Source organism: Syzygium oleosum, unplaced genomic scaffold (assembly GCF_021117445.2).
Source record: "Syzygium oleosum isolate NSW1041296 unplaced genomic scaffold, Sole_v2.1 Sole_v2.02, whole genome shotgun sequence".
Lineage (NCBI taxonomy): Eukaryota > Viridiplantae > Streptophyta > Magnoliopsida > Myrtales > Myrtaceae > Syzygium > Syzygium oleosum.
The window spans coordinates 17,893,646-17,906,398 of NW_026607486.1; the positions used below are offsets into that span (position 1 = coordinate 17,893,646).

Consider the following 12,753-nt stretch of genomic DNA (forward strand, 5'->3'; position numbering starts at 1 on the left):
CAAACAAAGTATGATCAGCATTACTCTGTTTATACCCAACAAAGATCATAGCTTTTTGAAACCTATCAAACCAAGCTCGAGGTGATTGCTTCAAACCATAAAGTGCACGTTTCAGCTTACACACTTTACCTCGGGTTTTGTCACAAGAAAAACCTGGAGGAATCTCCATATATACCTCATCTTCTAACTCTCCATGAAGAAAGGCATTCTTCACATCTAACTGCTGAAGATCCCATCCCTGGTTTACAGCACACGAAAGTAACACTCGAACAGTATTCAACTTGGCAACAGGAGCAAAGGTTTCTTGATAGTTAATCCCATAAGTTTGACTAAATCCCTTTGCCACCAACCGTGCTTTATATCTGTCCACAGTACCATCCCTTTTCTGTTTGACTACAAACACCCACTTACATCCTACCGGTTATTTCCCAGGAGGAAGAACAACAAGATCCCACGTGTCATTTTTCTTCAAAGCATGCATTTCCTCCACCATTGCTGTCTTCCACTTCTCATCTGCAAAAGCTTCTTGCCAATTCCGTGGAATAGAAACAGAAGATAGAGAAGATACAAAAGTACGATAAGAGCTGGACAAAGAGTCATATGAAACAACATTGGATATAGGGTGTTGAGTACAAGTTCTAATACCCTTTCGGAGTGCGATAGGAAGATCAGAAGGAGAAACCTCACCAGAAGGAGTAGTAGAATCCGGATCCGGAGATGATGACCGAATAGGCAATGTATCAGTGGTCTTAACTTGTGTGTTGATAGTGGAATTTCTACAACGATATGTCTTCAATGTTTCCCTACTGTCAATCCGCCTTTGAAAGATACCAATACTTTGCTTAACAGGTGTGATCTCCCCCTGAACCTCTGATATCTACCCCTGAGGTATTGCATTATTCTCTACTTGTGTTGCATCGTTCTCCTCTTGAGAAGGAGGAGAACCATCATAGACTATTGGAGGAGGAGGAGGAGAAGGAGAAGAGTAAGTAATATTCTCAAGAACATCTAGAATTGGCAACACCTCTACACTAGGACACTCCCCTGAAGAGGTGAAGCTCAATAATAAGAAGTAGACTCATGAAAAATCACATCCATAGATATAATACTGCGCCTAGAAGGAGGATGATAACACTTATAACCCTTTTGAGTAGTTGAATACCCAAGAAATATGCAGCGGAGACCGCGGGGTTCCAACTTACTCTTAGAGGTAGTGTTACGAGCATAACAGACACAATCAAAAATTTTTGGGGGAAGAATAAAAGTTGATGATCCCTGTAAAACATCAATAGGTGTGCGGAAATCAAGAATTCTAGTCGGCATTCGATTGATTAAACAGGCAGCGGTTAAAATAGCATCACTCCAATATCGAGAGGGGACATGACGTACAAACATAAGAGACCTGGCGACTTTTAACAAATGTCGGTTCTTTCTTTCGGCAACACCATTCTGTTCTGGGGTATCAACACAACTGGTCTGATGAATAATGCCATGATCAAAGAGATACCGTTGAAACTGACCTTCAGTGTACTCAGTGCCATTGTCACTGCGAATAATTTTCACAGTGGCGTCGAATTGAGTTTGAATCATTTTGTGAAAAATTTGAAAACAATGAAAAACATCACTCTTATGTTTCAACAAATAAACCCAAGTTGCACGAGAATGACAATCGATAAAAGTAACAAACCATCGATGAACAGAAATAGAAGTACGTCGAGAAGGACCCCACACATCAGTATGAATCACATGAAAAGGGAAACGACTTTTATTATTTGAAGATGAATATGTAGAACGAGTTTGTTTAGCAAAGACACAAGCTTCACAAAAAAACTCATCTTTATTACAAGCTGAAACGAGACTCGGGAAAACTTTTTCTAAAGTTCCTAAAGGGGGATGACCTAATCTGCAGTGCCACTGATGGAGATCTGTCAATGCTGAAGGGCGTAGTAGACGAAATAGAAGTAGAAACCCCACTACCCTCGAGCAGATAAAGACCACCATCGAATCTCCTTCTCCGTTACCAGATCCTGGAAAATACAGTAAGAAGGAAAAAAAGTTACTTTACAATTTAAGTCTCGAGTCAGACTACTAATAGAAAGGAGATTAGTAGAGAATGATGGAATATGTAAAATAGAAGACAAAGAAAGTGTGGAGGAACAATTAATAGACCCTTTTCCAGCGATGGAAGAGAGGGTTCCATCAGCTACATGAACTTTGTCTCTATCGGAAGTAGGGGTGTATTGATGAAAGAGACTAGAAGAACCTGTCATATGATCTGTAGCCCTTGTATCAATGATCCATGGGCTGGAAACAACAGATATATTAAACCCCCCAAAAAAGATACCTGAAGTGGCTAGATTTGAAGCAAAATGGGAAGACGAATTGGCAACTGTAGAGGAAGCAACAATAGTAAAAGCTTTCAGTAAACGTCGAAATGCCTGAAGTTCTTCCTGGGATAAACCGATATCAGTAGTAGGTATAGCAGTAACAGTTTCAGTATGATTTGCTTTGTTTTTTGCCTTTCTTTGTGCCTTTTTTTCCTCAAAATCTGCAGGTTTTCCATGTAACTTCTAGCAGGTAGCCTTAGTATGATAAGGCATATGACAATATTCACAGACATTGTGTCACTGGTAGTAGGCTCAAATTATCCTCCAAAAAAATCGGCTAGATCAGATCAAGGGAAGAAAAAAATCGATTTTTTCAAGGTTTTGAAAACTTGAAAGAAATCGATAATTCTAATTTATCCCAAAGAATCTGAAAAAATATGGTGGTTCACGAACTGCAGTGCTTTGGTCTTCACACACGAGAGAATTGTAGGCCAGCGGCAACACAGAAACAATTCCAGACAAGAAGATCCAAAAAATCACAGAAGAAGTTGAACCACCTATCGCGGACTGCAAAGAATTTTTAGTTATCTCATAGAGGTGAAGTTTAGGGCAGACACTAGATTCAAAGAATCACCTCATTAGTGCTGCCCTACATTGTGAAAGAGAGCAAATGAGAAGATGAGAAGGAACTGCGGTGGGAGAGAGTGAAGGTGTGAAGAGAGGACAAAGAAAGGTTGTGTAGAGGAGAGATTAGGGTTAGGGTTTCAGTTTAGATCCGGCTCTGATACCATGTTGAGAGAAAAAACTGATCCGGCTCTGATACCATGTTGAGAGAAAAAACTGAACTGAATGCTTGGTTAGGTCTATGTGACCCCAAGCTATTTATTTATAATAAAGCCAAAATGCCAAAATTACAATATTACCCTTATTGCTGTAATACGTAAAATAATAAAGGAAATAGATAAATATGCCCCTATTAGTCAAGTACTCTCAACAGAATCTTAGTGGGACTGAGATAGTACTTTTGAGGTAACATGTGATATATGGTACCATGTTTCTCAAAAGGGTCATATTTTTTCGGCAAATAGCTCCATTCCTCGAATGTAAGCATCCTTATACTATTTGCATTTGCCGAATGTCATTTGCTTCTAGTTCTAGCTTCAATAGGTTGATTAAATCTTGTATTCTGGAAGGTCCTGAAGAAGGATAAACACGGGAGGAAATTCTCTCTGTACTCAATGTATGTCCTTATGGATAGTTTTCTTCAGTTAAGTGGATGAACACGTCTCAAATCATGAAATCTGGCTCGTAATGAGGAAGTCGAGAGGCTCATAAGCTGGAGTTAATTTGTTGTTCAGCAAGCAAGATTCAGGATAACATGAATTTTAGCAGCGCTGCATTACTGACAAAATTCTATACAGTTTCTACAATCGTGTAGTTTCCACAATTCAAGTAATAAAATTGTCCTAGTGGGCTGTTGAGTGAGCAGCTCTTTTGTCAATTACGATTGCAACACCTGCTATGCTTGAGAGATTGCCCGTTGAAGGTGCTTCAATGTCTTCTGATGATTTAAGAACCCCATGAACCAGAAATCAAAATTGTCGACCGTGACTATCTGTATGTACTTCTCTGATGGCCTCTCAACATTTGCACTTTGGTTTGCTTCCTCTATCTTGGACAGTGGGATCGACACCTGTAGATAAGCAAGAAGTTCGTCATAAATCTTTATCTTATGAGCAAAGAGAAAAAGGAATAAAGCAGCATAGCGCAGAAGAATTTCATGTTCGCTTTGCAAATTACCTTGTAATGGATTCGGACAGATTCTCCATTTGGCGATGGCAATTTTATCAACCTCTCGCTGCAGAAGGCAACTTTTTCCGTAGAGATGAAGAGCAGACCTGCTATAAGACCTGCTGTTGTTGATAGATAACACTGAGAAGCCTTTGTGAGTCTCTCCCCTTCTCTGACCCTAAAAAGATGCCTGAAAACTTTCTCCATCCCTCCAACTTGGAGAATTCTTGCCCCCAAACTCAGCTTCCCTTTCACAGTTTCAGAGATCTTCGGACTTATTCTCACTGCACAGTCAAAACAATAGAATGGTTAGTTGATTTCAAGATGGAAAACAGATTGGTCACAGAATCACAAAGAAAGAGAACTTCACAAAAATTTATAGCGCTACCCTCATTTTTCTTTAGATTGCATGGCTTATTTAATATATAGAATACAGGTCTTTGATGCTGATTCAGTCCTTGTAACTGATGAAGCGAGTTAAAATGGCTACAAGTAGCTGGTTGGACTGAATCGGCAAGTCGTAAATATCAAATAATGGAGTTTTCTTCCAAAGGGAAAACTGGAGGATTTGTGAAAAGTGGGTTGTTCTTGTGATTTGACTTCTCCCACAAGGGGTGCACTTTACTTCCCCCACAAACTTCAAATAATTCGATCAACTCTTCATCGGATTTGCAATCTTTTCAAATGTAAAGAAGTGTAATTACCATGCTCTCGGATGCCGTGTGCGAAAACATCAGCTTTCTTTCCCAACTTGTTCATTCTTTTAAGCACTGAATTGCGCTTGGAAGACACACTTGCTGGAGAACGCATATGAGATTGACTATGGTTGTATGGCTTGGATGAAATGGCTCTTGACGACTTCCGAACTGCGTATGTTGCAGCAATGACTGGAATTCCCATTACGTGATCAAGAAATTTGGTTGCCATCTTCAATGAGAAGTTGTTATGCTCTTTTCTCTCAAAGTACTGCCTAGAAGCTCCTGAACTGTTAAGGAAGAAGAAAGATTTTTGCTTGCTGAAGTTTGGTTATCTTCAGGTCTATATAAAGAGGTGATAAAATGGCTGGCGACTGCCAACTTTTGGCTGCATGACTCATCTGTTGATCATCAACATCATAAAGGCAGGCTCAAACACTTCGTCGGAGTTTTTGAAGTAGGATAATGTGTGACCCCCCTTGTGCTTTTGGAAAGAGGACTAAGGCAAAATCTAAATTTTCATGAAGACATTGTAAAGATGGAGGATCTATGTTCTGCTTTTGTATTTATTTTCCTAGTGGACGGCACAAGATATCTTCTTCTCATTGAATAACTCCATGAATTTTAGGTTCTATGGTCATCATTTAATTTAATTCTCCGTAAAAATTTAAAAAGTTCATGAATATGCCTAATAGTGATTGCATTACATTTTGACAGATATTCTAGGAATAGATCATCAACTTTCAATGAAAAAAAATATGTAGTTCCTAAACTTTTTTTGTTTGGAAGTATGTGGAATGAATCTTTTTACATGTTCTTCCTTCTATTTTATTTCTTTCCCGTTTTTTCTCCTGTTTGATTGGTGGGTTTGGGGTTTGCTTCCATCAGTTATACCTGTCTCTAAAAGTAATTATGAGAAAGATAATATTATTTTTAATAAAGGGTAAACCAAACATGCTGATTTGGTGATGATCTATCCCTTGTCTAAGCATTGTTCGGATGCGTCAACGTATTTTGCTTTTGAGCTGGAATTGCAACTTCCTGACGCCAGTCCTTATTTGGATAGCACGAGAAAGGTCTTTAAAGAATTCCCCATGGTCTCATCACCCCGGGCGGCGACTATGTTGGCCCAAAAAAGAAATGTAAGACCGTGCATGATCTTTTCCATGTTCTGCAAACATGAGTATGACCCACGTCACCATGTTTAGAATTTCCATTTTTCAGGATTTTGTGCTGTTTCGCAGAGTTACAGTTGGGCGATATCTGAGGATATGACAACCAAACACGTTCCTAAGTATCAGGCCGTGTTGAAGGTCTGGAAAACGAACCCAAAGGCCTTTTGCTGGCGAAGCAATCACTCATCTATCAGAACGAGCAATGCAGCAGCAGCAAGCTCGATCTTATTATTCTCAAAGGAAGTTGGGGACATATTGATATCACACGTCTGTTCTCGTCATGCAGAGTTCATAGGCCGACACCAAATAACAGAAAAGAAAGAAAGTAAATGAAAAGATAAAAAAAAAAAGGACTGGAAGAGAGAACACAAAGCCACAAGTTATAGGCCACCATGTGCAGGTTTTGCACGAATCTCTTTCACATGACCAGTTCCTTTCTTTTTCTTTATTAGACCCTTGGTGCTGAGGTGTGGTTGAGTGGGCAATAGGCCAGGCTGAGCTGCACATGCCTCCTAACTACTGTTCATGCCCATCTCAGCATACAACTCAGTCGAGACTGGACGAATGAAAGTAGAGCAGCTGCAAGAGCCGAGCAGTTCTTTACTTTTTCTTCTTCTGAGGAGGATTGCCATGTCACGGCCACATCGGCCTTGTCACCCACATGAGTTGATCGGTCAATTAGGGTCCTTAAGCTTTAAGGTATTAAAAGGCAGCGCGAAAGATAAAGAAAAAGGCGGATAAGCGAAAAGAGCTCATTCCCACCTAGAGTGTCAAGCAGTTGATAAAGTGTGATGGTCCGTGTCTCATCTCATACAATATCTTGGCTCATAAGGTAACTGCCAAACTGATAACTCCTGGTCAACTGTCATTTCTCTGACTTCCCAAGAAATGATAAGATAAGCAGATGATGAGGAATCTTGGAATTGCTATTCCTTTCACTTGTCTGCATCTTTTCGGCAAAAGTACACAACAAGTGTCATAACTTGTGTACGGCGATCACTTTGGTGCCATAACTTTTTTTTCGGATCACTTTGGTGCCAAGTCGGAGTAAAAGAGATCACTTTAGTGCCAATTTGACCGGAAATCCGACGTGACATTTTTTATTAATTTTTTACGCCGACGTGGCTCGCCGGAGGCTGAGTCAGCATGTACAGTCAGTAATTTTAATTTTAAATAATTTTTTTAGCGTGTACAGTCAGCATTTTTAATTTTAAATATTTTTTTTCCTTTTTTTTTCTTCTTTCCTTTTTCTTTTCTTTTCTTTTTTTTCTTTTCTCCCCTCGCCGGCCAGCCACCGGCGAAGCCCGGGAAGGGCTAGGCGAGGGCGGCCTTGCCCATGGCCGGCGAGGGGCGGCCGACCCTCGCCGGCGACAGGCGAGGCCAGCCCTCGCTCGACGCCGGCGAGGGTCGCCTCGCGGATCTCCCTCGCTCGGGCGGGCGAGGGTCTCCCTCGCTCGAGTCGGGCGTGGGCGAGGGAAGCCCTCGCCGGGCGGGCGAGGGTCACCCTCGCTCGAGTCGGGCATGGGCGACCATCGCCCGACGCCGGCGAGGGTCGCCCTAGCCGGATCCGGCGAGGGCGACCCTCGCCCGTCCGGCGAGGGCTTCCCTCGCCCGACGCCGGCGAGGGTCGCCCTCGCCGAATCGGCGAGGGCGACCCTCGCCGGCATCGGCGAGGGCCGCCTCGCTCGGGCTGGCCTCGCCTGTCGCCGGCGGAGGTCGGCCGCCCCTCGCCGGCCATGGGCAAGGCCGCCCTCGCCCAGCCCTTCCCGGGCTTCGCCGGTGGCCACCGGCGACCGGCCGGCGAGGGGAGAAAAGAAAAAAAAGAAAAGAAAAGAAAAAAAAAGGAAAGAAGAAAAAAAAAAGAAAAAAAAATATTTAAAATAAAAAATGTTGACTGTACACGCTGAAAAAAATTATTTAAAAAAAAATGCTGATTGTACACACTGACTCAGCCTCCGGCGAGCCACGTCGGCGTAAAAAATTAATAAAAAATGTCACATCAGATTTCCGGCCAAATTGGCACTAAAGTGATCTCTTTTGCTCCGACTTGACACCAAAGTAATCCGAACAAAAGTTATGGCACCAAAGTGATCGCCGTACACAAGTTATGGCACCAAAGTGATCGCCGTACACAAGTTATGGCATTTGTAGTGTACTTTTGCCGCATCTTTTCCCAAGTGGCATAATCAGGACGTTGTCACATCAGATGATTAACTACATCACACACAGCCGAAGACTTCTTTTAAAGAAGAACATTGGATTGACTGAGAGAAAGGATATGCAAAAAGGCAATCATCTTCCAATCAAGCAAAGAGCAGCAACCCCCCAAAATTTCATGACCTTGTCCAAGCAATCCATTAGAATAGTTGAGCCTCTGATTGACAAGTACCCAGAAGTGGAAAGAGGGCAATAGGACACAATGTGTTATTAATCGTATGAGAGAAACTCGGCAGTGAAACTTTGGAGAGGCAAACTCCTCGCTCTAGCCTCTCATTTCGTTTGTTTGGTGTGTTGAGACGAGACAGACTAACATAATCAGTTGATGCATCCATCTTAATACTTGAATCTCATGTAGACTTTAGTTTAATATCAATCTCTACTATTTCAAATAACTTGGAATTGTGATCGTGAGAAATTTCGAGTTCAAATACTAAATGAGCCTAATTTGCAACAGCTTTCCGGATCTTCAGCAATATCTACCCACACCATCCTATAAGATTGAAAATTTACTGAGCCATCCTTGAAATCAAGTATTCGGTCTTTCTCACTTAGTTAAAAACAAGTTCGAATGACATATTGCCCTCATCTCAATTGCATTCTAGGAGGACATCGTACAGGAAAGAGTGTCAGCCAACCACGAAACTATCTTTAGGCTAGAAGATATCAATTTGTTTTATGTCAACTTCTAAATGACTGGATTGAGTAGACCAAGTGGGTAGACCAGAAATTGTGCTCTTTTTTAGTCCTCAAAACCTCCCATTATCAAGTGTTAAATTTCTCCAGTTTCTGCTCGATCGAATCCTTTACTTAATGCTGGTCACCTCCCTAAAAAGCAACGTCAACATGCTCCAAAGGTTGGGTTCTCAAACTAGGTCATTGGAATTGGAGGATATGTTGAATCAAGCTTAGTCTTGTTTTAGTGGCTAACCTCCCCCACTGGCCTCCATAGAAAGGTTTTCTCATAGTTGCAGACTGACATAGCCAAAATGGTCATATTGGAATTACATGAGATTGACACTAGAACTTCAAATAAGAATCGGCACTAAAATCTTGGTGAAGTCACTCCCAAGATCCTTTAACAATCGGAGAACTTGAACTGGTTTGATTTTCCAAGAATAATATATTTTCATCTCACAAGCACTACTCGAAAGCAGAGAAGAGACGATCCAGAAAATAGATACAAGGCCAAACGAAGGCCACCAAAGAATCGAGAAAATAGACCTCACAGAACAGGACTCTATGTAGTGATCCTCACTGTATGACAGAGCACAACCAATATACCTTTCAGTCTTTCATTTACATCTCGTATACAGATTACCTCTGAGCTGATGCACGCGGCATCGGATATGTTATGTGACCTACCCTCATGGGTGCACCAGGGACCATGGCCCCCGGCACCGGGGCTCTAACACCATATACCATATGTGAGGGACCAGGGAGGTTCACTGGAGTCCCGGCAGCAGAAACAAGCGGCCGCCTATCAATTGCCCAATCATTGGAGCACCGTAAATACTGACACTGGCAGGGCCAGTTGGTGGTTGAGAGGGCTGTTTACTAGGTTTGCTGGACGAAACTCCTGCTGTAGAACTGTTTGTTCGACCAGTGATTGGTCCTTGGGGTGTCGAGAGTTCTCTGTTGTTAATGCTAGCAATGTCGTGAATGCTAGAACGGCTCCTATCTTTGTTCATCGAGTTCAACCTGATGAACTACTTCTGGGCATGGCTAATTTTCAAGTGCAAAAAGAAACTGATGAAGTTTCAGCCGTGGGAGATCAAAAAAAGTTTCAGTTATGGATTTTCCTTGCAAGACTTACCGTGTACATCTGTCGGGGGGGCTATACCACAACTCGAAGGGGTATCCATCTATTCCTAGTTCTTGTGCATATGGGATGGAGAGTCATTTCCTTTGAGTTATATGTAACCAGAAGTTTATCTATGTAAATCGCAGCAAACTTGCTTTCTTTCATGACATTCAAACAATTTTATTACTTTTCAATGCTCCTTTTCATATGCTGGGTGTTGGCATATTAATGCAGTGCCTTATCTGTATATTTTCTGCAAATTCTCCTCTAGAGATTATGGATAAGATATAGTATTACACAGAAGAGGATGTTGGGATAAGTTGCATTTGATCAACACATGTATTCTCCATCTTGGTCAGTGGCTGGAAGTTCGATTCCGGCTAACACTCCACGTGCAAGTTACCTTATAAAATTTGCGAAAATCCTCGGTGTTTGGTTTGCATTATCTTGAAAGAGAGTTTAGTTGACCTATCAGAAGAAGCAATGGACTTTTTGGTTGTTGTGACGAGTGACGTTGTAAAAACTCTGTTCTGCTATTGCCTGGACATGCTCCAGCTTATTTGACTAATCCAAGTTTTTTAGTTTAAAGGATCATGGGAATCTGTCTTGACTTAAAATTTTCATTCCCATGAAGATTAGAAGAAAGGATGCGGATGCTACACATTGTAGGCTACCCTTGAGGGAGTGAAAGGGAATGGAATCTTATTGGAACTGAGCCAGTATTTGGAGACAGTACTTTTAAGGTAACATGTGATATGTGATGAAATGTTTCTCAAGAGGGTCATATTGTTTCAGCAAATGGCTCCATTCCTCGATTTTAAGCATCCTTATGCTATCTGCATTTGCCGAATGTCATTTGCTTCTAGCTTCAATAGGTTCATTTCAACTTGTATTCTGGAAGGTCCTGAAGAAGGATAAACACTGGAGAGAAATTCTCTCTCTACTCAATATACGTCCTTATGGATAGTTTTCTTCAGTTAAGAGGATGAACATGTCTCAAATCATGAAATCGGCTTGTAATGAGCAAGTTGAAAGGCTCATAAGCTGGAGTTAATTTGTTCTTCAGGAAGCAAGATTCAGGATAACTTGAATTTTAGCAGCTGCTTTACTAACAGAATTCCATACATTTTCTACAATCGTGTAGTTTCCACTTTCAAGTAATAAAATTGGCGCAGTGGGCTGTAGAGCGAGCAGCTCTTTTGTCAATTACGAGTGACCAACTTGCAATACCTGCTATACTTGAGAGATTGCCTGTTGAAGGTGCTTCAGTGTCTTCCGATGATTTAAGAACCCCATGAACCAGAAATCAAAATTGTCGACCGTGACTATCTGTATGTACTTCTCTGGCGGCCTCTCAACATTTTCACTTTGGTTTGCCTCCTCTATCTTGGAAAGTGGGATTGACACCTGTAGATAAGCAAGAAGTTCATCATTAATCTTTATTTTATGAGGAAAGAGAAAAAAAGGTATAAAGCAGCATAGAGCAGAAGAGTTTCATGTTCGCTTTGCCAATTACCTTGTAATGGATTCGGACAGATTCTCCATTTGGGGATGGCAATTTTATCGCCCTCTCGCTGCAGAAGGCAACTTTTTCCGTAGAGATGAAGAGGAGACCTGCTATAGGACCTGCTGTTGTTGACAGATAACACTGGGAAGCCTTTGTGAGTCTCTCCCCTTCTCTGACGCTAAACAGATGCCTGAAAACTTTCTCCATCCCTCCTACTTGGAGAATTCTTGCCCCCAAACTCAGCTTCCCTTTCACAGTTTCAGAGATCTTCGAACTTAATCTCACTGCACAGTCAAAACAACAGAATTATTCAAGATGAAAAACAGATTGGTCACAGAATCACAAAGAGAGAAAACTTCACAAAAATTTATAGCGCTACCCTCGTTTTTCTTTAGATTGCATGGCTCATTTATTATTGAAAATACAGGTCTTTGATGCTGATTCAGTCCATGTAACTGATAAAGCGAGTTAAAATGGCTATAAGTAGCTGGTTGGACTGAATCGGCAAGTCGTAAATTTTAAGACGGAGTTTTCTTCCAACAGGAAAACTGAAGGATTTGTGAAAACTGGGTTGTTCTTGTGATTTGAGTTTTTCCCACAAGGGTTGAACTTTACTTCCCCCACAAACTTCAAATAATTCGATCAACTCTTCATCGGATTTACGATCTTTTCGGATGCAAAGAAGTGTAATTACCATGCTCTCGGATGCCGTGTGCGAAAACATCAGCTTTCTTTCCCAACTTGTTCATTCTTTTAAGCACTGAATTGCGCTTGGAAGACACACTTGCTGGAGAACGCACATGAGATTGACTATGGTTGTATGGCTTGGATGAAATGGCTCTTGACGACTTCCAAACTGTGTATGTTGCAGCAATGACTGGAATTCCCATAATGTGATCAAGAAGTTTGGTTGCCATCTTCAATGAGAAGTTGTTATGCTCTTTTCTCTCAATGTACTGCCTAGAAGCTCCTGAATTGTCAAGGAAGAAAGATTTTTGCTTGCTGAAGTTTGGTTACATTCAGGTCTATATAAAGAGGTGGTAAAATGGCTGACGACTGCCAACTTTTGGCTGCAGACTCATCTGTTGATCATCAACGCCACAAAGGCAGACTCAAACACTTTGTCGGAGTTTTTTAGGAGGATAATGTGTGACCCCCCTTGTGCTTTTAGAAAGAGGACTGGTAAAATCTAGATTTTCATCAAGACATTGTAAAGATAGTGGAACTGTGTCCTGCT

At 41.5% G+C, this 12,753-nt stretch overlaps 2 protein-coding genes across 2 annotated transcripts; both read right to left on the reverse strand.

Moving 5' to 3' along the window:
- Positions 1-3,701: 3,701 nt before the first annotated feature.
- On the reverse strand, positions 3,702-5,336 carry LOC115662709 (GEM-like protein 4). The gene is made up of 3 exons (XM_030584842.2): positions 4,823-5,336; positions 4,128-4,402; positions 3,702-4,020 (listed from the first exon to the last, which is right to left on the reverse strand). Exons 1-3 carry the CDS (start codon positions 5,043-5,045, stop codon positions 3,847-3,849), a joined length of 672 nt encoding a protein of 223 aa, XP_030440702.1. The 5' UTR covers positions 5,046-5,336; the 3' UTR covers positions 3,702-3,846.
- Positions 5,337-9,282: 3,946 nt separating this feature from the next.
- LOC115664211 (GEM-like protein 4) lies at positions 9,283-12,525 on the reverse strand. Its single transcript, XM_030586157.2, has 3 exons — positions 12,211-12,525; positions 11,526-11,800; positions 9,283-11,416 (listed from the first exon to the last, which is right to left on the reverse strand). The coding sequence occupies exons 1-3, from the start codon at positions 12,431-12,433 to the stop codon at positions 11,243-11,245; spliced, it is 672 nt and encodes a 223-aa protein (XP_030442017.1). The 5' UTR covers positions 12,434-12,525; the 3' UTR covers positions 9,283-11,242.
- Between the last annotated feature and the right edge of the window lie 228 nt (positions 12,526-12,753).